Genomic DNA, 27,539 nt, shown 5'->3' with positions numbered 1-27,539 from the left:
CCGTACCCTTAGTCCTGGTGGGATAACTCCTGCCGGAGATATTCCATCATGAATGAGGCACGTGACTCCATTCTCTTATCTTTCTTTCTTTCTTTCATTCAACAGTGTGGTCCTTTCACTATTCTCTGCATCAGATAGTGTCAGCCCCTGATTGGTCCTGGGAGATTCCCCTATCAGTGCTGAAAAATCTGCATCTTTAAAACCAAAGGTCTTAAGGACTTCCATATTATATTCCACAGAAATCTCAAAAAGATCCTCTACTCCAGAGACTTAACATACCTCACCAAGGTATATGAACAAAAAACCTTAAGACAATAAATACACCTAGAATAAAGTGACAGGAGTTAAAGAGCCCTGTGGTAAAACGGATACAGAGTGCTACACACCTAAGAAAGGGGAGAAAACCAAATAGACCCCCTCAGAAAGTACGAGCATTCACTTCCTCATCAATATGATGAGACAATCTCAAAAGCCTGTGATTAACAACCTCTAACAAAGAAAACTGAAAAGGCACCCCTACAAGTATCACCTTTGAAGGTCTGGGAGAAGGGGGAAGAAAGAGCGAAATGTACAAAGCAGCCTCCCACGTGACCTCCATTCCTTCCCTGGTGGCTTTCACAAGCTCTAAGCCAGGGCAGCAACAATGATAATCTCCACAAAACTACTTTGATAGATATTGTTTCATGTTTTATTTTCTTTCTTTTTCATATCTATCAAAAAAGGAGAATTAACAATTCGACATTTCATTTATTTTCAACATTTTATCTCTACATTATTATAATTCAATTTTGCATCTGCCTTCGAAATATAAATACATTACAATGGTTAAAATTTGAAATGAGACAGAGGGCTCCCTCTACAGGCACAGAGGGCTCCGCCACAGGCACAGAGGGCTCCCTCTACAGGCACAGAGGGCTCCCTCTACAGGCACAAAGGGCTCCGCTACAGGCACAGAGGGCACCCTCTACAGGCACAGAGGGCTCCCTCTACAGGCACAGAGGGCTCCCTCTGCAGGCACAGAGGGCTCCCTCTGCAGGCACAGAGGGCTCCCTCTACAGGCACAGAGGGCTCCGCCGCAGGCACAGAGGGCACCCTCTACAGGCACAGAGGGCTCCCTCTACAGGCACAGAGGGCTCCCTCTACAGGCACAGAGGGCTCCCTCTACAGGCACAGAGGGCTCCCTCTACAGGCACAGAGGGCTCCCTCTGCAGGCACAGAGGGCTCCGCCACAGGCACAGAGGGCTCCCTCCACAGGCACAGAGGGCTCCCTCTGCAGGCACAGAGGGCTCCCTCTACAGGCACAGAGGCCTCTGCCGCAGGCACAGAGGGCACCCTCTACAGGCACAGAGGGCTCCCTCTACAGGCACAGAGGGCTCCGCCGCAGGCACAGAGGGCACCCTCTACAGGCACAGAGGGCTCCCTTTACAGGCACAGAGGCCTCTGCCGCAGCCACAGGGGGCTCCCTCTACAGGCACAGAGGGCTCCCTCTACAGGCACAGAGGGCTCCCTCTACAGGCACAGAGGGCTCCCTCTGCAGGCACAGAGGGCTCCCTCCACAGGCACAGAGGGCTCCCTCTGCAGGCACAGAGGGCTCCCTCTACAGGCACAGAGGGCTCCCTCTACAGGCACAGAGGGCTCTGCTACAGGCACAGAGGGCACCCTCTACAGGCACAGAGGGCTCCCTCTACAGGCACAGAGGGCTCCGCCACATGCACAGAGGACTCCCTCCACAGGCACGGAGGGCTCCCTCTACAGGCACAGAGGGCTCCCTCTACAGGCACAGAGGGCTCCGCCACAGGCACAGAGGGCTCCCTCCACAGGCACAGAGGGCTCCCTCTACAGGCACAGAGGGCTCCCTCTACAGGCACAGAGGGCTCCGCCACAGGCACAGAGGACTCCCTCTACAGGCACAGAGGGCTCCGCCACAGGCACAGAGGGCTCCCTCCACAGGCACAGAGGGCTCCCTCTACAGGCACAGAGGACTCCCTCTACAGGCACAGAGGGCACCCTCTACAGGCACAGAGGGCTCCGCCACAGGCACAGAGGGCTCCCTCTACAGGCACAGAGGGCTCCCTCTACAGGCACAGAGGGCTCCGCCACAGGCACAGAGGGCTCCCTCTACAGGCACAGAGGGCTCCGCCACAGGCACAGAGGGCTCCCTCCACAGGCACAGAGGGCTCCCTCTACAGGCACAGAGGGCTCCCTCTACAGGCACAGAGGGCACCCTCTACAGGCACAGAGGGCTCCGCCACAGGCACAGAGGGCTCCCTCTACAGGCACAGAGGGCTCCCTCTACAGGCACAGAGGGCTCCGCCACAGGCACAGAGGGCACCCTCCACAGGCACAGAGGGCTCCCTCTGCAGGCACAGAGGGCTCCGCCACAGGCACAGAGGGCTCCCTCTACAGGCACAGAGGGCTCCCTCTACAGGCACAGAGGGCTCCCTCTACAGGCACAGAGGGCACCCTCCACAGGCACAGAGGGCTCCCTCTGCAGGCACAGAGGGCTCCGCCACAGGCACAGAGGGCTCCCTCTACAGGCACAGAGGGCTCCCTCTACAGGCACAGAGGGCTCCCTCTACAGGCACAGAGGGCTCCGCCGCAGGCACAGAGGGCACCCTCCACAGGCACAGAGGGCTCCCTCTACAGGCACAAAGGGCTCCGCCACAGGCACAGAGGGCACCCTCTACAGGCACAGAGGGCTCCCTCTACAGGCACAGAGGGCTCCCTCTACAGGCACAGAGGGCTCCGCTGCAGGCACAGAGGGCACCCTCTACAGGCACAGAGGGCTCCCTCTACAGGCACAGAGGGCTTTCTCTACAGGTGCACATATGGCTCTGCCACAAACAGGCACAGGGTTCCCTTTACAGGCACAGAGAGCTTCCTCTACAGGCACACACATGGCTTTGCTAAGGGCATTCACAGGGTTCCCATTAAAGGCACAGTGTTACCTCTACTGGCAAAGAGGGCTTCCTCTACAGGTGTACAAAGAGCTCCACCACAGGCAGGCACAGGTTTCACATTAAAGGCACATGGTTAGTTCTACAGGCACTGAGGGCTCACTCCACAGGCACACACAGGGCTCTGCCACAGGCAAGCACAGGGTTCCACCTACAGGCACAGAGGGCTCCCTCTAAAGGCTCACACAGGATTCTGCCACAGGCAGGCACAGGGTTTCCTTTACAGGAACAGGGGGCTCCCTCTACAGGCACACACAGGGCTCTGCCATAGTCAAGCACAGCCTTCCCATTACAGACACAGGGGGCTCCTTCTATAGGCACAGAGGTCTTCTTCTACATGTCCACAAATGGGCTCTGCTACAGGCAGGCACAGGGTTCACATTGAAGGCACAGTATTAGCTCTACAGGCTGAGAGTGCTCACTCCACAGGCACACACAGGGCTCTGCCACAGGCAATCACAGCCTTCCCATTACAGGCACAGAGGGCTCCCTCTACAGGCACACACAGGGCTCTGCCACATGCAGGCACAGGGTTCCCATCACAGGCACAGAGGGCTCCCTCTACAGGCACACACAGGGCTCTGCCACATGCAGGCACAGGGTTCCCATCACAGGCACAGAGGGCTCCCTCTACAGGCACACACAGGGCTCTGCCACAGGCAGGCACAGGGCTCCCTTCACAGGCACAGAGGGCTCCCTCTACAGGCACACACAGGGCTCTGCCACAGGCAGGCACAGGGTTCCCATTACAGGCACAGAGGGCTCCCTCTACAGGCACACACAGGGCTCTGACACAGGCAGGCACAGGGTTCCCATCACAGGCACAGAGGGCTCCCTCTACAGGCACACACAGGGCTCTGCCACAGGCAGGCACAGGGTTCCCATCACAGGCACAGAGGGCTCCCTCTACAGGCACACACAGGGCTCTGCCACAGGCAGGCACAGGGCTCCCATCACAGGCACACACAGGGCTCTGCCACAGGCAGGCACAGGGCTCCCATCACAGGCACACACAGGGCTCTGCCACAGGCAGGCACCGGGCTCCCATCACAGGCACCACAGAGTGCTCCTGCCTGAGGCACACACAGGAAGTGGAGCAGCCCTTTTTCCTGGAATTAGTTGGAGGCGTCAAGAGTTGTCATTAATTAGGAAGGTGTGAGCTCGAGATATAAAAATGAGCCGGGATTGCGGATCGACACTCATTAACCCCGGCAGAGGGGACGAAGGGACGCGTCTCCTGAGCCCTGCTCCTGCCAGGCAGCGGGGAGAGGGCAGCGGCACCCCCGGGATGGAGAGGGACCCCGAGAAGCACCGCCATGCCTTGCTCAACCAAGGGGAGGAGAACGAGATGGTAAGAGCGGAGTCTAGGCGCTGTGTCACCCTCTCTGCCGGAGTCTAGGCGCTGTGTCACCCTCTCTTGGCGCCGGAGTCTAGGCGCTGTGTCACCCTCTCTTGGCGCTAGAACATTCTTCAGACGCTGCACCTGTGCACCAGATGCCCCGGGACGGCTCTGCTAGGGGCCCCCCACATTGTTGAAGATTCTTTTGAAAGACATTGTTTCTATAGCTCCCAATCACGAGCTGAGATTCAGCGAGGCGCTTCCAGGGCAGGGAGAAAGCTCAATTAATTTCCTGTAGAGTTTAAAGCTCGAATTCAGTTTACTTCTAAGCACTCTCTAGCGGCACGCACAGGAGCGAGGCTCAGAGAAATACACTGATCTGCCCAGGATCACAGAGGTGTCAGCTTGTGATACAGACTGCAGGAAAGACAATCTACAAAGCGCACTGGTTTCACAAACACATTTATTTGTGCTCTATATCTTGAAAGAGAAATCGCTCACTCTAAAAGTGTCTTTAACTTGGGGAGGGGGTTCTCAGAAGGGGGACGATGGGGGGTGGAGGGTGGGGGGGGGGGAGGGGGGGTGGATGTTCGCGTTTTGTCCACGCGTTCACTAATCTTTTAGTGATACTGATGAAATATCGGGGTGCCAGTTGACTCGCTGCTATGAGGGACCCCTTGGACTTTCTTATGAGCACTGCTAGTTTTCAGACGTGTTAGTCAATATATTTCAATTCAAATGAACAAGACAGTCTTCACAAGAATGCACCAAATTCTTACCAAAAAGCACAGCACTTTAAGATGTTTCCCCTTGAGAAGTGCAGATATTTTTTTATTATTATTTTTTAAATATCTCTTTATTGATTTTGCAATGTCAGTCAGTCAGTCAGTCAATTCAGCTTTATTCGGTTTCCATTTTACAACTTTTATTAACCATAAAAGCACAATTTTACAATAACAATTTCCAACTTCTGTAAATGATTCTATAATCATAGAACATTTAGAATAATTCCGTTTCATCTCTATTTGTGCAATATAAATGACAAAGAGACATTTAAAAAGTAAGCACATAATATAAAAAAGTCTAATAAATAGTTAAAAAAAGGACAAAAGCCGAGAAACAGAATTCAGTATCAGATATTCTTCAGAGATACTTTTTGTGCAATATATCTCATAAAACAATTCTTATCTAACAATTGCAGTGCAACGTATGCTGGATGACATAGTCTTATACACCATATTTTCAATATTGGTTTTGTCCACTTTTTCCTTTGCTTCTTGAAAAATTTACAGAATAGGACAGTGTGCATAGATGTTTGGGACGAGACCGTGTCACAAGGTCAGTTTGCCAAAATGTTGCCTCAATCATTCTTTGTGGGAAAGCTTACTAATTGTTGAAATATGTCAAGTCTAAAGTCTGATAACACGAATCCATCTAACCCGCTCAATGCATATGTTAGATAGGGTTGGGTACTTATTGTAGTCCGCATAATTTGGTTATTTTGTACGGTAAGTTTGTTGGCTTCGGAGGCGAATCTATTCTCCTCCTTGTGGGTCATGCAAATCCTTTTAAGAGTTTCTTTGGGGATAGAGCCTGTCAGTGTAGGGTTTTTATAGTAATCAGACGAACCCAGATCAGTCAAAAAATCTTGCAATGTTAAACCACATATTAAACATATTTGCATCTCCAGGCACTGACATGTGTCATCCCTCCAGGTGAGCCTGGAGTCAGGGACAGTCCGTCCTCTCGCCGCCAGTCTCCTGGTCACTGGAAAAAGGGCGAAGCAGGACTTGTCCCAATGAACTCTGAGGCCAGAATGTCCCCTGACCCGTCCATCCACTCCACTAGCGACAACAAGCGACTCTTGTGTGTCGCGGAGGTACAGGAGTGCGTCGTCTGCGTACAGCGAAACTATGTTTTCAGGAAAGTGTGTTATTATGCGGTGAGGCTGGCTTGGCTTCACTATGCAGTAATCTCACAATACCCCAAATAGGTCCTTTGGATTCACACTAATAAGTCCCTAGCTCAGTCCTGGCAGTGTGGCACAGAGCAGTCAGGCTTTACTAGAGGAACACGTGTTAAGAGTTTCAGAGCACCAACACGGACGATAAGTAATTGAGACGACTTGAAAGAAATCCGACATAAATTTATAAAAATAAAGCAGATTTTTAACATACATTTAAACACAAAAACCAATGCTACTGGATAAGTGTGACCGCACTTATAGATTGATAAAGGAAAAACACATTAAAAAGTAAATAAATGTAGTCTGTGGAAGCCAGTGCGTGCGTGTTGACGAAGTCGGCGATGAAGTCGCTGAACTGTGGTCGGGATCCGGGGGGTCTGTAGACGAGGGTTCCTCTAAGGGTGGTGTTGGGGTCAGTGTGGATCTGGAAGTGCAGGTGTTCGACAGTGCTGAGGGTGTCATCGGTGTTGGTCAAGACTGAGAATTTTCCTGTGGACGACGGCGATTCTCCTCCTACTCCGTTGGTGCCGTCCCTGCGGGGGATCTTGTAGCCTTCCGGGATGGCTATGCCGATGTCAGGTGCCGAGGAGGGGTTTAGCCAGTTCTCCGTCAGGATGGAGACGTCTTGGGAGGATGTGTCAAGCAGGTCCCAGAGTTCAACGGCATGTTTGCAGGCTGAGCGTGTGTTGAGGAGAATGCATCTGAGGTGCGTGGGTTCTATCCTGGTCGGTGGGCTGGCAGGCCGGATGCTGAGGAAGCTGCAGTTCCGGCAGGAGAAGGGTCCTTGGGTGCGCTTCGGGGCATCCAGGCAGCAGGTGCGTGATTGTCCGGCGTTGAGTGTGTGGAGGGTGCTGGAGTCATAGCTGAGACAGGGGACATGGCGTTCGCGAGGGCCAGGGGTTCTGGCGCTGGGCACTGACATGTATCATCCCTCCAGGTGAGCCTGGAGTCAGGGACAGTCCGTCCTCTCGCCGCCAGTCTCCTGGTCACTGGGAAGAGGGCGAAGCAGGACTTGTCCCAATGAACTTTGAGGCCAGAATGTCCCCAGACCCGTCCATCCACTCCACTAGCGACAACAAGTGACTCTCGTGTGTCACGGAGGTACAGGAGTGCGTCGTCTGCATACTGTGAAACTATGTTTGCAGGAAAGTGCATTATTATGAGGTGAGGCTGGCTAGGCTTCCCTATGCATTAATCTCACAATACCCCAAATAGGTCCTTTGGATTCACACTAATAAATCCCTAGCTCAGTCCTGGCAGTGTGGCACAGAGCAGTGGGACTTTACTAGAGGAACAAGTGTTAAGAGTTTCAGAGCACCAACACGGACGATAAGTAATTGACATGACTCTAAAAAAATCCGACATCAATTTATAAAAAGAAAGCAGATTTTTTACTTAAATTTAAACACGAAAACCAATGCAACCGGCTGAGTGTAACCGAACTTATAGATTGATAAAGGAAAAACACATTAAACATTAAATAAATGAATCAGTTCCTTTCACTCCTGCAAAACTTTAACGTTACGATCAATGGGGAAATGGACTAGTGACAATCAGTGACTTGCAGGTCGGGGTCAGTGGAACCCACTGAGGTTAAAGGTGAGACGGGTCACAGAAACAGGCTCGGACACTCAGTTGATTTTTACCTGGCTCGTAGGTTTAGGGTGCAGGGTGGTACTGGCACGTCCCGGTGCTAAAGAGCGGGAGCCATGGTTGCTGAATTTACAGCTTACTCAGTGCTGGTCAGGAAGGGGATCCCAACTCTCGACAACGGGCCACAAAGGCCTCTGGATGAAGATGCTGCAAGGTGTCCTTGAGGCAAACTGCTGAACAAAGGTGGTGGTAGCCTGACTAGCCACCAACAAGCCTTGGCAGTTGCAAGCTCAGCCTTCGGTCACTTTGACGTCCTGGAGTCGGGGGAAAACAGTAGCCGTCTGAAATCTGCTGCAGGTCAGAATTACAATTCTTAAAATCCAATATGTCACTTACTTTTGGGCGATACCTTCGGATGGCCCGATGGCCAGTGATTCTTTGAATTCAGGAGTATTGTTTTTGCCTGTAGGCTGCAGGGGACTAGAACCACTATTCCAAAGGAGTTCTGGAGTTAACTTGGCTCGCAGAGGATTTAGGGGCATATGTATCAAATGATTTTTTAGTCGCAAATGCTGCGATTCGCAAAAAACAGCATTTGGGACTAGAAATTCGCAAAACACAATGTACAAGCAAAATCGCATCGCAATATTAAGGAATCGCAAAATTTGTGATTCCTTAATTTTGCGTATGCATTTAAGGAATCTCAAATTGCACTTTGATAAATACTTTCATAACACAGGGATATAAAGACGAACTCCCTGACTAGTGAGTAATGTGGTCTAACCTGCAGGCAGCGCTTTCATTCTGGCGGAGCACGATGTTCTGCCAAGGAAAGGAATGAACCTCGAGAGTGACTGTACCCTGTGACTCAGTCAATGTAAACGAGTTCAATTTGGCTTCCAAGAAAGATATGAAGCTTGCTGTTTGCACTTTAACCCCTTCCGTGCTCCCCTCGGCCAATGGCCGTCGCGAGCTCTGCCTCGCTGGTGCTGCGAATGGCCAACGGCCAACGCAGCCTGAGGTTCTGTAAAATTCTGCCTTGTCCTGTTTTGTTATGATTCCGTCACGATCTTGGTGATGTTGTACCGTATTTAGCAAGTATTGCTAATATGGAGTGAATTTGTCATGTTAACTAGCGAGTTCATTACGTATTCAGAGACTTTGTCTCGAATATGGGTTCCATTTTGTTCGTGCCTCCATTTTGGTGTTGCCATCACGTAGGCCCATGGAGGTAACTAGACGAACGAAGTTGCATGGGCTTAGTTGTTCATGCACTTATTAACTAAGCCTTTCTTTGACTCTAAGGTGCATTGTAAGGAACTGACCTCTTTATCTGAAACTGACCCTTTGCGAGGCCAATTTCCTTAGTTGATTGCTATTCGAGATTGCCAGTCAAAGTTCAGGACATCGTTAACTTTTAGCTTTTCTACACATGCCTTATCTTGCTCGTTATCTCTCATTGTTTCCTTTTTATGTTCCTTCGTTACATGCATTGTGCTTTCAATTATGGGTTTGTCCGGCTTGTGGAAATTGAATTTGGGACATCCTAATAATTAACTTGTGGGGTTGGTACAATGTAAAGTGAGCCTTTTGGAATGTGATAATGTATAGAAATGTGCTTCTATTGGTTAGAATTTGCTGCGGTGGGTGTCCATTTGTAATGTGAATATTGTGTATAAATACTGATGTCTTGCTCTACAAAATTGAGCAGTTTTCCTGAGTTGTACACCGTGTTGTATTGTTGGGATTACTGCTACTAGCTGCAGCTAATAAATTTGATCTCTGACGCCACCTAGAAGTATTCCGTGTCTCTGTTTGCCAAGACAGGAGAACCCGAAGACTTTGGGCGTGTCCCTGGCGCCGCTGGGTTCTAAAAACCCGGTTCTTCAGTTGGCGCCCAACAGTGGGGCGACTTCAGCGGTACCGGTCTAAGCCCGAGGATCGTGAGGAGCCACGTGAGAAAATTCTGGAAGAAGGCCAACCACTTCATCGACCCCTGTATGTCAACGTGGACCGAAAGTCTTTGCTGCGAGGCTTCCCGCTTTCCGACGGCTACGAAGGACTGCTGCCCTGACTGTTGCCCTGTTTTGGACCCTCGATAGATGCTTTGTAGAGCGAGACGATAGACGGTCTTCTGGTGGCATGACAGATATTTTGGTTAAGTATAAGTGGGTCGCTCCCACAACTTTGTTTTGTTCTTGGTTTTGTTCTTGGTTTGGTTCTTGGTTTGGTTCTTGGTTTGGTTTGATTCGGTTACTGCAGCAATCGAAGCCGAGGGGCTCGTATATTTACGAGAGTATCGATAGTTGATAACCCCTTGAAGTTTGAAGCTAGATTAGCGAGCTATAAGATGCCTGGTCTTAGCAAAATTAGGAAATGATTTAGTTGTGGTTGCAACAAGGATTCCCGATTGGAGGACTCGTGTCCGATACCTCCGGTTGGAGCTCCAACTTATGAGCTCTATTCAAAACACGGAGTGGGTCCTATCACCTATAATGAGGTATGGATCCGCTACACTAGGAAAGATGGTGTCTTACGATGGCCCCAACATGGTAGTTTCGAATCAGAGGTTTTAGATAACCTAGAAGTCGCGCTATTTAGGAAGAAAGCCCGGCCGGCAATGTTTGACTCTTTCCGCCTTTGGCGAAAGGAAGCCAAACAGCGAGAAATTAAGCAAGCAAAGAGAGATAGGAAAGATAAGAATATGTCAGTACTACAAGCTGCTAGGCAGTTTAAGGAAGATGGAGAAGAACGTATGAGTGACGTCTTAGATAGACAGCGTTGCATGGCTATCGATAAATGTTATCCGGCCTTGCCGCCTTCCCTTCCAAAAGTGAATGAAGACCCTGAAAAAGATCCTTTGATCTCTCATTTACTGAGATTGCCACCTCCCTATGTGCAGGGTGCTACTGCGCCTCCATTATCCCCGGTTGTTCCACCCTTTGTTGTTCAACCTCCTGCTGTTGTTCAGCCAACCGGTGCTCCACAGATGGTTTTGCCTCCTCCTGCGCAACTCATGCTAGGGTTGCCAGCTTTGCTACCAGCTTTACCTCAAACTCCTTTGCCTTCTGCTTCTGCATCTTTGACTTCTACTGTTCTTGTCCCTACACCTTCTTTGCCTCAGAATACCTATTCTCCTGTTCTTATGTCTACTTCTTCTCCTTCTTCTCGAAAACGAATGACCGAGACTGTTATTAATCTGTTGTCACCATTGTTTGGGTCACTGAATATGACCCCTGTTTCGGAACGTAAGCAGAGTTGTAGTCAGCTTCCTAGTTCCGAGGAATGGACAGTGTTGGATTTGTTGGCTCGTAGGTTGATTTTAAATGCTCCGAGGTATGATTTGCCAGCGGTTATGGATGTTTTCTTTCAGTGGGAACCGCCTAAGCAAAGGTATGTTTTTGATGTAATGTGTACTTTTCTGCGTCAGGAATGGGGAGATAATGAGTTGGGTCCGATTCCGCAGGATGTGCTTGATGTTCAGTCAGAGTTTGCTAAAGGGATGATAGTGGAATCTGATGTTACAGATGCTGTAGAAACGATACTTGCTTTCAGATCTAGGCTTTCGCCTCAGACATTGTATGAACCTGATTCCTCTGTTAGGAGGAAAGTGAAACAGTACCCTATGAGAGAAGTTCCTCCTGTATGGAAAGAAGCAGTTCAGGCTAATGTAAATCAGGGTATTGTTGCCGCTCCGGCTCATTTTTAGCGAGTATGGGTACATGTCCCTTGGAAGAGAGCAGAGGTCTTGGCTCTTAAGCAGACCTTACCTGACCCTCGTAAGAATCCTGCTGGTTATTACAAGGAGTTGTCCCAGACAGTTGAAGAGTGTATTATGAATTTAGCTGACATCGATATGTTGATGGGTAATGTAGTCCCTCAACCTTTGTGGGCGAAGATTCATCATGAGAATCATGCTGCTGAATTAGGTGATACCTGGGCGAATATTGTTGCTGCAGATGGTAGACAGGAGGGAGGTGCTAAACCTGAACCTTTAGTTTCAGAACTACCAGGTAGAATTATTAATTTGATGAAAACGATTTTGCCCGCTTTACGAGTGAATTGGGATAAGTTAGCAGCATGTAAGCAGAAGAAAGACGAGAGTATATCTGATTTCTTCACTAGGTTTGAAGAGACGTTTATTGATCATAGTGGTCAGGATATGAGTACGGAAGGTGGTCAAAGGTTGTTTGTGGATAGATTTGTCTTTAATTTGCTTCCCGAACTTTCTAATAAGTTAAAGGACTCATGGGCTGTTTCTTCGTCGGGCCAGATATTGGCTACTGCGCAATATTACGAGAATAGGGATAAAGATGAGAAGGATAAAGTGGAGAAGAAAACTAAAGATCTAAAGACGAAAGTTCTTTTGCAGCAAGCTTATCCACCTCGTCAGAATCAGCCTCAGTTTCAGCAACCTCCACAATTTCAGAGATTGTTACAGAAGCCTGAGCACTATGCTCCGCGATTCTTTCCTGGCCCTAATCAGTGTGCTTATTGCAGAGAGGAAGGTCATTACAAGAATAGTTGCCTGGCTTTGTTACAGCGTGCGAATGGTGTACCTAGTCAGAGAGGTCGTGGTAGTTTTAAGCAAGCTCCTAGGGGTAGGGGACGTGGTGTGATCCCCCAAAATGAGCGTTCCTCATCCCTACAGAATTCTGCGAATTATTTTGACAGACAGAATGTTCCGAGTGGTCAGTCTGCCCAGTATTATGTTGAGGATTACTGTGTCGAAGGTGAGAGTTCTGGTTATAATGATAACTAGGACAGCCATGGACAAAGTGAGGGAGTAGTGTCAGTTCCAGTAGACCAGAGTGGACCTTATGTTGAAGTGATTACATGAGGTGTGGTAGAACCTTTTCTTTTGGATACTGGTGCGACGAAGAGTTCTATTATGAACTCTAAACTTCCTGGCGCACCTTTGTATGGCTTGACCAATGTTTGAGTAGGATTTTCAGGCGCCCCAGTTCGTAATCCGGGTTCTAGTCCTTTGGCCCTTTCCATTGGCCCTTGTGAATTGGAAGCTCCACTTATTCTAACGACTGGTTGTGGTGAGAATCTGTTGGGTTTGGACATGCTGAAAAGATTGTATGCGACCTTGCATTGTTCTCCTTCAGGAGTACAACCTACCCTTGGTAAGAAAGTGATTTCTCCAATGTATTTGTCTAAGGATTGTTTGCCACTGGAATTCGTTCGCTTCCTGATACACTTTGGGCCACAGGTCCAAATGATGTTGGTCTTTTGCAGATTCCTCCGTATGTTGTTACCCTTAAATCGAATGCTAGGCTGCCTCGTATTCCACAATACAAGATTTCGAGCGATGGTGAGAGAGCTCTTTTAGCGATTGTCTATGATCTGGTTGAGAAGGGTGTAGTTGAGGAAACGAGAGGTAATGTGTGTAACAGTCCTGTTTTGCCTGTCCTTAAACGTACTGATGCTTCTCAGCCACCTGTGTACCGGTTTGTGATTGACTTTCGAGAGGTCAACAAGATTGTCGTGCCACAGTTTCCTGTGGTACCTGATATCACTGCTTTGTTGACTCTGATTCCTGCTTCGGCAGCTTGGCTTTCTGTCATCGATTTAAAGAATGCTTTCTTCAGTATTCCTATTGCTGAGGAGAGCAGGGATATTTTTGGCTTCTCATTAGGAGGCTGAAGCTTCCGGTTTAAGAGAGCTCCCCAAGGTTATTGTGAAAGTCCCTCCATCTATAGTCAAGCGTTGAAAACTCAGCTTGACGGTTTTGTGTTACCTGTTGGTGCTACTCTTATTCAGTACGTCGATGATTTATTGATTACTGCTGATAATGAAAAGATTTGTAAAGAGGCTACTCTTTCTTTGTTGCGGTATTTGTCTGACCTTCATCATAAAGTGTCACCTTCAAAGTTGCAATATTGTTGCCAGGAAGTGAGCTACTTAGGTCATCTCTTGTCGAAGGAGGGAAGGAGATTGACCCCAGAACGAATTCAAGCAATTGCGCAAATGAGTGTGCCATCCACACAGAGAGAAGAGCGTGCCTTTTTAGGTATTACATCGTATTGTAGACAGTGGATTCCCAATTTTTCACTGTTGGCGAAACCTTTGTTAGCATTGACTCTGAAAGATACTCTGCATCCTCTTCCTTGGTCTGACGAATGTCAGAAAAGTTTTTCTGAACTACGCGATGCATTGTGTTCGGCTCCTGTGTTGGGTACTCCAGACTATAGTAAGCCTTTCATGTTGTACGTGCAAGAGAGAGAAGTATGTGCGTTGTCAGTGTTGACACAACCATTTGGGGACAAGCAGCGTCCATGTGCGTATTTTTCAGCAACGTTAGACCCAGTGGCTAAGGCGTTGCCGAGTTGTCTGAGAGCTACAGCTGCAGCGGCTGTTTCTATCCAACAGTCTGCTGGTTTGGTATTGGATAATACGTTGATTGTGATGGTCCCACAAGCAGTGAATACCTTATTAAACAGGACTAAGACACAGCACCTTACTAGTGCACGTCTGTCAGGTTACGAGTTGACATTGTTGGCTAGTCATGTGCACATTAAAAGATGTAATGTGTTGAATCCAGCTACGTTGTTACCGATCTCTACGGAGACGGATCCTCAGGAACAGCATGATTGTTTTCTTCGAACAGAGGAAGAAACAAAAGCTAGAGTCGACCTAAGGGATACTCCCCTTATAGATGTTGATGGTACCCTATGGGTAGATGGTTCGTGTTTAAGGGTGGGCGTAAAATCCGTTTCGTGGGCGAATTTGCGGATTTTCCGCTATTTCGCGATCCACGAATTTCGTGGAATCGCGGTAAAATCCGCAAATCAGCGGGGACGAATTTTCAGCCCAGCAAGGGTTACAGCAGCAGGTGCAAAAGTTGAACCTAATTTCTTTGTAACCTTTTACAAAAGGGTTACAAACAAATTAACTTCAACTTGGACACCTGCTGCTAATTGCTTCCTGGCGCCTCGTTGCCTACTTGCAACTATTCCTGACCCTTGAAGCAGGGTCAGAGAATAGTTACAAGTAGGCAACGAGGCACCTGTCCAAGGAATTAAACCTCATCAGGAAGCACTTACAGATATAAAAAACAGGAAGAAGGGAGAGGATGGCAAATACACCCATTTTGAGTTGTCAGGAGGGGTTAAACTAAAAGAGACCTTTACAGCACAATTTTCATATGCATTTTGCTAAAAATAAAAAGCTGTATGTTTTGTAGGGGCAACTCAGGAATCTGGCCTTTCAGAGATCCGGCCTCTCTTTCTTTCTCTCGTTCTCTCTCGTTCTCTCTCTTTCCCTCTCTTTCTCTCTCTTTCTATCTATCTATCTATCTATCTATCTATCTATCTATCTATCTATCTATCTATCTATCTATCTATCTATCTATCTCTCTCTCCCTCTCCCATAAACGACTGCATGGGTAACTTCGCTATGCAAGCGGCTCGCGAAGACGCAAAAATGCCAGCGAACACGCAAAAAACCCCGCGAACACGCAAAAAACCCAGCGAACACGCAAAAAACAAAAATCCGCAAATTCGCACAAATTCGCAAATTTTGCGGATCGCGAATTCGCAAATCCGCAAATTCGCGGATCGCGAATTCGCAAAATTCGCCCATGCTTATTCGTGTTTTAAGCTTCCGAATGGTGAAACAACTGCAGCATATGCTATCACAACCTTACATACAGTTGTTGAGACAGCACGCATACCACAGAATTCTGCGCAAGCAGCAGAGTTGATTGCACTGACTAGAGCGTGCGTGTTGTCAGAAGGAAAGCGAGTAAATGTTTACACCGATAGTCAGTATGCATTTTGTGTTGCCCATAATTTTGGACGTTTGTGGAGAGAACGAGGGTTCCTTACTTCCCATGGAACAAAAATTCAGCATGGGCAGTTGGTGAATGAACTTTTGGAATCTCTCACTCTCCCAAAGCAGATTGCAATTGTGAAGTGTAGTGCGCATAAGAAAGTTGTGGACGATGTTGGTCGAGGGAATGCATTTGCGGATGAAGTTGCGAAGGAAACGGCGAAAGACATGATGAGCCGTATGTATGTTGCAGGCCGAGCTAATTGGGTTATGGCTGGTGGAATGTGTGAAGACACAATAGAAAGTGTGAAAATGATTCAGGCTGAAGCGACTGAGAAGGAAGTAAGTACGTGGAGAGAGACTATGGGTATGTTGGATCCTACAGGTTGTTGGGTTGAGTTATCAGAACACCAGCAATGGTTTTTTTTTTTTTTTTTTTTATTGTCCTCATTTGCCTGTACCTCTTGCCCGCAGACTATATAGCCAACCACCTGTTCGTGCGACTCGGGATAGAACACACTCACAATCTCCACCTCTTTGGGGAACATTCTGGCGGGAGACTAAATCTGGGTTTACTGAGGTATTTTGTGACGAGTGACAACCAGCCATACCCGACACAGACTCCATCAAGGTAGGGACTACCACGAGGTCCTTTTCTTGTCTAACGGAACCGCCACAATGGACTCTGAAGTTTGAAGGCATAATCATAGGACCAGGGGAAAAAAAAAAACCCCGGTACTCTAACACCAAGAAGATAACAGATTCCAAAAAGAGAGGTTTTGTCTGCTGCAAGATCTAGCCAGGTCTACCTTTGATGTTTCATTTAAAGATGATAGCCAGCTGGCATGTGTTGGCGCCTTTGAGTCAACCCACAATTTACATATCTGACGTCTGGTGAGTAAAATTGCATAAAACAGTAACGGCCTTGCTGTACCAGTCACATTATCAGCCATTCCAGAAATTATCAGCGTTAATGAACAGGTTAAGGATACTTTAAGTATCGAGCCCAGTGTATCCAGGACTTCCACCCAGAAAGTCTTGATTAGTGGGCAGTCCAAAAACATGTGAACGTCTGATGCGCCCTGAAGACTGCACTTATTACAACATTTACCAGCTTGAAACTTTGCCAGCTTTTGTGGTGACCAGTAGGCTCGGTGTAGTGTGAAGAGGTGGTTTCGCCTCAACCATGCCGGTTCGACAGTTTTATATAAAAGAGTGAATGATCTTATCCACCAATCTTCTCCTTGAAGGAGCATATCCTCCGCCGATATTTTTTCAGGAAGGTCGAAGTCTCCGTCCACCTCCTCCGAAATTGCCCAGTACCAATGTGCCACTTCTTTACTTCCCTGTGGTTTCTCCACCAGTTGTTGTTCTAACATGCTGCACCACCCCACCAAGGCGTTCTTTTTGAAGAGCTCTCTAGACCAGCTTACTTGTTGCATGTATTTAAACCTTGATAGCCCTGGGCCTACCTTTTCAAGCAGATTATCCCATGATATTAATGCCCCACCAGCTAACAAGTCTCCCCATTTCGTGATCCCCCCTTCTCTTAATGGTGTCAAGAGGTTGTCACCCAAACATGGTGGGAGCCCCGGGGAACCCCATATTGGAGCCCAATTTGAATAGTAGGCCAGCCTTGTTGACCTCTTAATCCTTGTCCAGGCTCTGGCTAATGATTGCAAGACCTTCAACCTCACCTTCTTGAAAAATTTCTGTTCTCCAAATTTGAATAAAAACCCGTCCATTGGCATGCCCGTTCCAGTTAACATGGCCTTAAACATTCTCCCTACTGTTGAGTCTGTTGGGGTCTTCAGTAGCATTCTTGAGAATGATAACTGAAAGGCCCAGGCGTAGTATTGTATGTCTGGAAGGGAGAGCCCACCCTTTTCCCTCCTCCTCCTCAGTTTCTTCCATGCTATCCGAGTTGCCTTATAGTTCCACACAAACGAGTTGATGTCCTGTTGACACTTCATGATTTGTTTTGAGTCAAAAGCTAATGGAATGCTGTTAAATATAAATGTAAGCTTCGGTATAATTGACATTTTTATAAGGCTTACCCTTCCATAGATCGTCAATGGGAGAAATGTCCATGCCTTTAGAAGCGCCCGACATTCTCGGGATACCCGATTCAAATTTACCTGAGCTATATTCTTGACTTCCTGGATGATCGTAATACCCGGATAGCGCATTGAGGAGGTTGTGTCCAATTGTGAGTTGTTAATATTCCACTCCATTATTTCGGTTTTCCCCGCATTTATCTGGTACCCCGAGATTTCCCCGAATTCTTCTGCTCTCCTGACAACTGATGGAAATGCCTGAATGGGATCTGACGTGTATATAAGAATGTCGTCTGCATACATGCCCAGACGTTTCACCCATCCACTGAACTCAAAGGGGATAATACTCTGTTCTTCTCTTATTATCTGCGCAAAGGGCTCAATATAAAGATCGAACAGAAGCGGGGAGAGGGGACAGCCCTGCCTAGTTCCTCATGAGATCTTAAATGGCTCAGTGAGTGTGTCGTTTACTAATAACTTAGCGGTAGGAGCTCTGTATAGGAGCTGGATAGTACGGCAAAACTTCTCGCCTAGATTGAACTTCCTTAATACAGCCGTCAGATAGGGCCAATTAACCCTATCGAAGGCCTTTGTGGCATCTAATGTTAGGGTGGCCAGGGGTAAGGAAAAAGTTGTGGCGATGTCTATAGCCGCAACCAAGTCCCTGGTTAGGTCCGCCATCTGACGTCCCCTGATAAAGCCCTTTTGATCCTCATGGATTATAGAGCCGATCTCGCTTGCCAAACGTGCTGATAGAACTGCAGCGAAGATCTTATAATCTATATTCAGCAGCGAGATCGGCCTATAAGACCCACAGTCAGTTGGATCTTTACCTGGTTTTGGTATAAGGACTATGGTTGCTTCGCTCCATGATGCAGGAGGCACTACCCCTTTTGTAAAGATGTTGTTAAATAAATAAGTCAATGTTGTTACTAGCTCTGAACACAAAACCCGGTATAATTCCCCTGGGAGGCCATCTGGCCCAGCCGCCTTCCCCTGCTTTAATTGACCTATCACCTTACTCACTTCCTCCTCTGATATCTCCCTATCAAGGCGGTCAATCTGATCTCCACAGAGGGTAGGTAGTTGAATCCTATCTAGCCATAGATTTCTTGCCTGGGGATCGTCTTCAATGTCTTCGGTATATATATTTTGGAAGAACTCCTGAAAAGCCCTACCAATCTCAGTATTGGTGTTCCTAACAGTAGTGTCTCCCTCCTTACAGATGCCCTTTATAAACTTTTTAGATTTGTCTGTTTTGACTTTCCAAGCTAAAACCTTACCAGCCGCCTCTCCATATTCAAAGTTCGAAATCTTGCTTGCCTCCCACCTCTTCTCTACTCTTTCCTGTAAAATTTTATTCAGTTCCTGCTTCACTTTATATCGCTCTTCCTGCTCTGCAGAGGTACCCCCAGAGGACCCACAAATCCTATCTAGACTGACCAGATCCCTTTCTAGGTTCCTGATTTTTTCCCTGTAGACTTTGCCTCTAAATGATGCACAATTTGTAATATGCCCTCTTAAATAAGCTTTGAGGGATTCCCACACTATACTTATTTCCGCAGAGTCCAGATTTATTTCCAGGAAGTTTAACACTTCTTCTCCCAACAGGTCGGTCTCCACCTGATCTAAAAGTATCGTCCGATCAAAAGACCATGACAATTTTTTTTTTTTTTTGCGTGAGTGTCAAAGAGAACGTTATTGCTGAGTGGTCTGAGAGGTGTGGAGGTAGATACCGTAGCCCCTTCACCGTCTCTTGAATACTGTAACTAAAGAGAGCATAATCGATCCTTGACCCATGTTTGTACTTAAGGTTCCTATACGAAACCCCAAGAGCATTCCCAGCCCAATCTCTCCATATATCTGCCAACCCCAGAGACGACATTATGGACAGCATAACCTGTCTTGATTTAGATGATACCAGCGCTCTGGAGTTTGGGGACTTATCAAGCTTGGGGTTCAGGACGATATTGAAGTCCCCCACCCATATGATAGGATGATTCAATGCATCGCTCGCCCCTCCCACCACCTTGCAGCAGTGGTTCCGAGCAGCCGTGGAGCTGCGGCGAGGACGCCGGGTGGCGGCCCGAGGTTGCCTCAGGTTTGGAGGGGGCACAGAAGGCTGCGAGAAAGCTCGCCGGGGACCACAGTATCCACACGTTCACGCACCCAGTCAGGAAATGGAGAGCTTGAGGCCGTGAAGACGGCTGCTAGAAAGCTGAAACTGAAAGCGGCTGCACTACACGAGGAGTCTGCCCTCGGGCTTAAAACAGCAGGCGAACACCAGCAATGGTTGTTGCCAGATGCGTATGTGCTCCCAGTGGATACAATGGCTCATGGAATGGCTCATATCAGTTCGAAGGGAATATGCAAGTTGTTGGCTCTAGTTTGGCAGAATGCTGGAATTCCGAAATGTGCAGAGAAAATGGTGAAACATTGTATGATTTGTCTGAAGTATAATCCTGGTAAGGGAACTCCAACTCCAGCTGGTCATTTTGCTCCTCCGACGTATCCGCTTGAGGTGATACAGCTAGATTATATACATATGGAGAGATGCAATAACTTGAAGTATGTCCTTGTGGTTGTTTGTGCCTTTTCCAGATGGATAGAGGCCTACCCCCTATAGGATAATACTGCCTTGTCTAGAGCCAAGGTTTTGCTGAGAGAATACTTCCCTAGGTATGGTTTGCCGAGAATTGTATGGTCGGACAATGGAAGTGAATTTGTGGGTCATATTATGAAGAAAGTATGCTCTGGTTTGGGGATAAATCAGAAGTTTCATGCAGCGAATCACCCCCAGTCAGCTGGACTTGTCGAGTGCTACAATGGCACGTTAAAACTGAAGCTAGCTAAGATACAAGCGAGCTCTGGTCTTACATGGCCAGATGCCTTGCCATTGGCTCTTTTGTCAACGAGGACGACACTACATTCTCGTATGGGACTTAGCCCATATGAAATTGTGTTTGGTCGTCCGGCCAATGTTTGGGGTGTCCAAGGCCCAAAAAGTACAGTGACATCGAGTACCCTATGTTGGTGGATTACTTACATGACTTGACTGCTAATTTACGTGTTCTCCACCAACAGGTCTATGACAGTTTGCCGACAGCTACTACAGATCCAGGACATTCAATCCTACCTGGTCACTACGTGTTGGTCAAGAACTTCCAGCGTACCAAGAATTTGGAACCTAGATGGACTGTTCTTATTTAGTTCTTTTGGTTACTAGAACCGCTGTTAGAGTAGCTGGCAAAAATAACTGGGTGCATGCCACCCATTGTAAAAAAGTTCCTTTGCCTTTACCGTATGATCAGTGTGTGAGGGATGGTATAGCTGATACAGATTGCGAGAGAGTTCCCAGATTCGTGCCTTTTAGTGATGCTCATTTGCCATGCAGTACAAAATGGGGTGGTGATGGACGGAGCATCTGAATCAATCAAACACTCACACCCAGTCAAAATATCTGGGTTTAATCCATCACCCTTCTTTAGCCCACTCTGCCACCCCAGCTCAGACATGGCTATATGCAAATCAGTCTGACCCTGTGCCTCATGGGAACAGTCCAGCCCGAACTGCCAAGCCATGTCTTCCCTGGACCGGAAACAAGCTTCCGAGGACCGGTTTCTGGCATTCCAGCCGTCTTCAGCCCGGCTTGCTTGAATCCAGTGGCAAAGTGAGCAAGGGACTCACGTCTGAGCATACCCTGCCACACTTATGGCGGCCAAAAGCGGTACAAAAGGGGATGGTGATGGACGGAGCATCTGAATCAATCAAACACTCACACCCAGTCAAAAGATCTGGGTTTATTCCATCACCGTTCTTTAGCCCACTCTGCCACCCCAGTTCAGACATGGCTATATGCAAATCAGTCTGACCCTGTGCCTCATGGGAACAGTCCTGCCCGAACTGCCAAGCCATGTCTTCCATGGACCGGAAACAAGCTTCTGAGGACCGGTTTCTGGCATTCCAGCCGTCTTCAGCCCGGCTTGCTTGAATCCAGTGGCAAAGTGAGCAAGGGACTCACGTCTGAGCATACCCTGCCACACTTATGGCGGCCAAAAGCGGTACAAAAGGGGGTGGTGATGGACGGAGCATCTGAATCAATCAAACACTCACACCCAGTCAAAAGATCTGGGTTTAATCCATCACCGTTCTTTAGCCCACTCTGCCACCCCAGTTCAGACATGGCTATATGCAAATCAGTCTGACCCTGTGCCTCATGGGAACAGTCCAGGCCGAACTGCCAAGCCATGTCTTCCATGGACCGGAAACAAGCTTCCGAGGACCGGTTTCTGGCATTCCAGCCGTCTTCAGCCCGGCTTGCTTGAATCCAGTGGCAAAGTGAGCAAGGGACTCACGTCTGAGCATACCCTGCCACACTTATGGCGGCCAAAAGCGGTACAAAAGGGGGTGGTGATGGACGGAGCATCTGAATCAATCAAACACTCACACCCAGTCAAAAGATCTGGGTTTAATCCATCACCGTTCTTTAGCCCACTCTGCCACCCCAGTTCAGACATGGCTATATGCAAATCAGTCTGACCCTGTGCCTCATGGGAACAGTCCAGCCCGAACTGCCAAGCCATGTCTTCCCTGGACCCGAAACAAGCTTCCGAGGACTGGTTTCTGGCATTCCAGCCGTCTTCAGCCCGGCTTGCTTGAATCCAATGGGAAAGTGAGTAAGGGACTCACGTCTGAGCATACCCTGCCACACTTATGGTGGCCAAAAGCGGTACAAAAGGGGGTGGTGATGGATGGAGCATCTGAATCAATCAAACACTCACACCCAGTCAAAAGATCGGGGTTTAATCCATCACCGTTCTTTAGCCCACTCTGCCACCCCAGTTCAGACATGGCTATTGCAAATCAGTCTGACCCTGTGCCTCATGGGAACAGTCCAGCCCGAACTGCCAAGCCATGTCTTCCCTGGACCGGAAACAAGCTTCTGAGGACCGGTTTCTGGCATTCCAGCCGTCTTCAGCCCGGCTTGCTTGAATCCAGTGGCAAAGGGCCCGACTCACAGAACTAACTTAAGACAACATTCTAAAGTTACTACTTTTGTTATTTACAAAAGTTAGGATTTTGTCTTAAGTTTGTCTTAAGACAGACTTAAGTTAGGATTTTGTCTTAAGTTTGTCTTAAGTCTTTCTTAATTCTGTCTTAAGTTTGTCTTAAGACAAATTTAAGACAAAATCCTAACTTCTGTGAATACCAAAAATAGTAAGTTTAGGATTTTGTCTTAAGTTAGTTCTGTGAATCGGCCCCATTGTGAGCAAGGGACTCACGTCTGAGCATACCCTGCCACACTTATGGCGGCCAAAAGCGGTACAAAAGGGGGTGGTGATGGACGGAGCATCTGAATCAATCAAACACTCACACCCAGTCAAAAGATCTGGGTTTAATCCATCACCGTTCTTTAGCCCACTCTGCCACCCCTTTTGTACCGCTCATTTGACATGGACACGGTCAGAACGCGAGGATGATGATGTTCTGCAAGCTGCTGTGCCTCCTCATCTAAAGATTGATACCACCAATCCGAAGCTTTTATTTAAGGATCCAACTGTACCTGATAAAGAACGTTACGATTTGAGGCCAAGAAAGCCTGTTGTCATGGACAAATAAAACCGATTTTTTTATATAGTGAATTACACCTTGTCAGATCAAAAGACTTTTTTACTTTTTTTCTTTTTCGAGTCACCATCCAGACTCAGTTGCAGGGTCACGGTAGGAAGTTCTTAAGGGGTGAGCCGCGAATTGACGAAAGGTCTGTGGTTCATGGTCGTTAGTACGATCTTGACGCACACTTAAGTGAAGAAGGTAATAGCCGTGAGCATCATGTTAGAGGATGGAGTCTTTTGGGTCTGATAAGAGTGTTAGAAAAGCTGATTCTAAAGTAAGAATATGTATATTGGTTCGTAGCAAATGTTTTTTGATAATGTGTTTTCTAATGCTTTTGAATATTACGTTAGTTTGTGTGGGTTGGATTTTCTATGTCACGCAATTGCCGCTTACATCTGCCTCCCAACCTACTCTTTCTTTTTCTACTGTTTCTCCACATGAGTTTCATACGTTACCTGAACATGAGCAGACACGAAGATCAGAATTTGTGAACAATTCGTTTATACAGATGTTGCATCAGCATCAGCTAGTCATAAATACCACACATTGTTGGGTGTGTGGTCTTATGCCATATACTACAGATAAGGGAATGCCATATTTGGTTTTGCCTTTTTCGCCTAATGGGTCAGTTTGGGCACTCCAGTCAATGTTTATTTATGCGAATGACGCCTCTTCTGTACGTTCTGTCAAAGACAATGCGAGTAATAATGCCTTGATACGGGGAATAGTTGATATGATTAGAGATATCGATGCGTATAACGCTATCCCTAAAGATGAGGTACGAGCATATGTCGTTTGGAATAAGACAACATATAGTGTTAGCTTGACGGAGAAAGAAAGACAGCGGAGGTCTCCTCCTATTTGGATTGTACCCCACCGAGGTCATCTTTGTTTGCAAGGTAATGGTCAGAATCCGAGAGCTCAGCTTGGTAAGAGTGTGTGTGTTCACACATATGTTTATACGTCCCAGAAATCTCCTCCATTCGTGCCAGCTAAAGGCACGTATTTTGTTTGTCACGACAGAGCCTACACATGGTTGCCATCTTATTTTTCTGGCACATGTTATGTGGCATTTCTGCTTCCCCCTACATATACTGCTGTTTTCGATTACCATAAGACAAGATATGGTAGAGGTGTTATCGATGCGAAAGATACTGTCGCACAAGAAGCTGGAGACTTCTTTAAGGGTTTCCTGCCCTTTTGGGGTCCTATGGCTAATAGTAGGAATATTCGTCAGCTTACGAGAGTGGTTGAGGCCACTATAAATGAGACTGCAGGTGCTCTTAGCAATATTACAGCTGAGCTTCAATCGGATCGCCTTATGACATTACAGAACCGCTTTGTTTTAGATATTATACTTGCAGATAGAGGTGGGGTATGCAAATTGATTAGATCTAGTTGCTTCGTTTTCAAGTCAAGTCAAGTCAAGTCAAAATTTGTATAGCGCACTACTCACCCAGAGGGTATCAAGGCGCTTGGGGGAGGGTGTTTCGCTATTTATCAAACAGCCAGGTTTTGAGTTGTTTTCTGAAGGAGAGGTGGTTCTGTGTAAGGCGCTTGGGGAAGGGGGTTTCGCTATTAATCAAACAGCCAGGTTTTGAGTTGTTTTCTGAAGGAGAGGTGGTTCTGTGTAAGGCGGAGGTGGGTGGGGAGAGAATTCCAGGTTTTTGGTGGCTAAGAAGGAGAATGATCTTCCTCCCATGGTGGCTCTTCGGATTCGTGGAATCGTGGCGAGGGCTTGATTGGACGATCGTAGTTGACGGGTGGGGGTGTAAAAGGTCAGGCGCGTGTTGAGGTAACTGGGTCCTAGGTCGTAGAGGGCCTTGTGTGCGTGGGTGAGGAGATGGAACTTGATTCTCTTGTTGACGGGGAGCCAGTGAAGGTCTCTCAGGTGACCGGAGATGTGATTGTGGCGGGGTATGTCTAGGATGAGTCGGGCGGAGGCGTTCTGAATGCGTTGGAGTTTTTTCTGCAGTTTGGCTGTGGTTCCGGCGTATAGGGTGTTTCCGTAGTCCATTCTGCTTGTGACAAGTGCTTGGGTGACCGTCTTTCTTGTTTCGGTGGGGATCCATCGGAAGATCTTTCGGAGCATGCGTAAGATGTTGAAGCATGATGACGAGAGGGCGTTGACTTGTCTGGTCATTGAGAGGGAGGAGTCTAGAATGAATCCCAGGTTGTGAGCGTGGTCCGTTGGTTTTGGCGCGCTGCCAAGGGCTGGTGGCCACCATGAGTCGTCCCATGCAGAGGGGGATGATCCTAGGATGAGGACTTCCGTCTTGTTTGAATTCAGTTTTAGGCGGCTGTTCTTCATCCACTCGGCTACGTCTTTCATCCCTTCGTGTAGGTTGGTTTTGGCGGTGTTTGGGTCTTTTGTGAGGGAGAGGATCAGCTGTGTGTCGTCCGCATAGGAGATGATGGTAAGGTTGTGCTGGCGTGCGATGGAAGCAAGGGGGCTCATGTAGACGTTGAAGAGGGTGGGGCTCAGGGATGATCCTTGTGGTACTCCACAGATGACTTCGGTGGCCTCTGATCTGAAGGGGGGGAGGCGGACTCTCTGGGTTCTTCCGGCGAGGAACGAGATGATCCAGTCCAGTGCTTTTTCTTGTATCTCGACGTTGCTGAGGCGTTGTACAAGGGTGCTATGGCAGACCGTGGAAAATGCTGCGGAGAGGTCCAGGAGGATGAGAGCCGCTGTTTCCCCGTTGTCTAGTAGTGTTCGGAGGTCGTCTGTGGCTGCGATGAGGGCGGTCTCGGTGCTGTGTTTGGCTTGGACGCCAGATTGTGAGGGGTTGAGGGAGCCGTTAGAATCGAGGAAGGCGGCGAGCTGGTTGTTGACAGTCTTCTCTATGACTTTTGCAGCGAATGGGAGGAGCGAGATGGGGCGGTAGTTCTTAAGTTCGGTGGGGTCTGCTGTAGGTTTCTTCAGGAGGGCGCTGAGTTGGGCATGTTTCCAGCTTTCTGGGAAGGTAGCGTTGTAGAGGGAGCAGTTGATGATATTCCGGAGTTGGGGTGCGATGATGGAGTCGGCCTTGTTGAAGATGTGGTGGGGGCATGGGTCGGTTGGTGATCCGGAGTGGATGGAGTTCATCAAGCGGATGGTGTCTTCGGTGCTGATCGGGGTCCAGGCACAAAGGGTGGTGGTGGGGGGCTTCAGTTCGGTGATGAGGGGAGTGAGTTGTTCGCCGAAGCTGTTATGTATGTCAGCGATCTTGCTGTAGAAGAATGAGGCTAGAGAGTCGCAGAGGTCTTGAGAGGGAGTGATGTCGTTGGTGCCGGCGCTGGGGTTGGTAAGCTCTTTGACAATGCTGAAGAGTTTCTTGCTGTTGTGGGCGGTGTTGTCGAGTCGATCCTTGAATGCTGATTTCTTGGTGGATCGGATCAGCTGGTGGTGTTTGCGGGTGGCGTCCTTGAGGGCGGTCATGTTGTCTGTGTTTGTTTTTTTTTGCCAGGCATTCACGAAGGTGCGGCATTTTTTGGGGCAGTTTTTGAGGTCGTCATTGAACCAGGTGGCTCTTTTGCTTCCTGGCTTGTTGTGGTGGTTTTTCAAGGGTGCTAATTCGTCGGCGCAGCGGGTGATCCGTTGTGCGAGATTGATGGCTGCATGGTTTGGGTCCGATACTCTGGCGGGGGGGTTTTGGTTTAGCAATGTGGTGAGCTGGTCGGTGGTAATTTTGTTCCAGTTTCTGCGGGGAACTTGTTGTGGGTGGTGGTGTGTCGTGGTTTTTCTGAAGTTGAAGTGGACGCAGCTGTGGTCCTTCCAGTGGAGTCCTGTGGCGTGGTTGAAGGAGATGTGTTTGCTGGAGGTGAAGATTGCGTCGAGCGTGTGTCCGGCGTAGTGGGTGGAGGTGTTTACCAGTTGTTTGAGTCCGAGATTGGCGAGGTTGTCCAGAAGGGTGGTGGTGTTGCTATTGTTATTCTTTTCCAGGTGGAAGTTGAGGTCCCCAAGGAGAATGTAGTCCTCGGAGGGGAGGGCGTGTGGGCTGATAAAGTCAGTGATGTCTTCGCAGAATTGTGTGCGGGATCCTGGGGGTCTGTAGACTAGGGTGCCTCTAAGTGTTGTCTTGGGGTCGGTGTGAATCTGGAAGTGAAGATGTTCGGCGGCTGTGAGTGTGTCGTTGGAGCTGGTCGTGATGCGGATGGAGTTCTTGTGGACGATGGCGATGCCTCCTCCTGTTTGGTTGATGCGGTCCCTTCGGATGATTTTTATTCTTCCGGGATGGCTATGGCTATGT

At 48.2% G+C, this 27,539-nt stretch overlaps 1 protein-coding gene across 1 annotated transcript in view; it reads left to right on the top strand.

Moving 5' to 3' along the window:
• The first annotated feature begins 4,131 nt into the window (after positions 1–4,131).
• Positions 4,132–27,539, top strand: part of LOC147684255 (putative cation-transporting ATPase 13A4) — a 291,659-nt gene continuing 268,251 nt past the window's right edge. Inside the window, exon 1 of the mRNA XM_086942617.1 lies at positions 4,132–4,308. Within this exon, the coding sequence (XP_086798743.1) occupies positions 4,132–4,308 (177 nt within the window). The remainder of the gene's footprint in view (positions 4,309–27,539) is intronic.

The sequence above is a fragment of the Lissotriton vulgaris genome, chromosome 11, assembly GCF_964263255.1.
Source record: "Lissotriton vulgaris chromosome 11, aLisVul1.2, whole genome shotgun sequence".
Classification (NCBI taxonomy): domain Eukaryota; kingdom Metazoa; phylum Chordata; class Amphibia; order Caudata; family Salamandridae; genus Lissotriton; species Lissotriton vulgaris.
The sequence above is the reverse complement of the archived record's forward strand: the minus strand, read 5'-3'. Positions and strand labels throughout refer to the sequence as shown.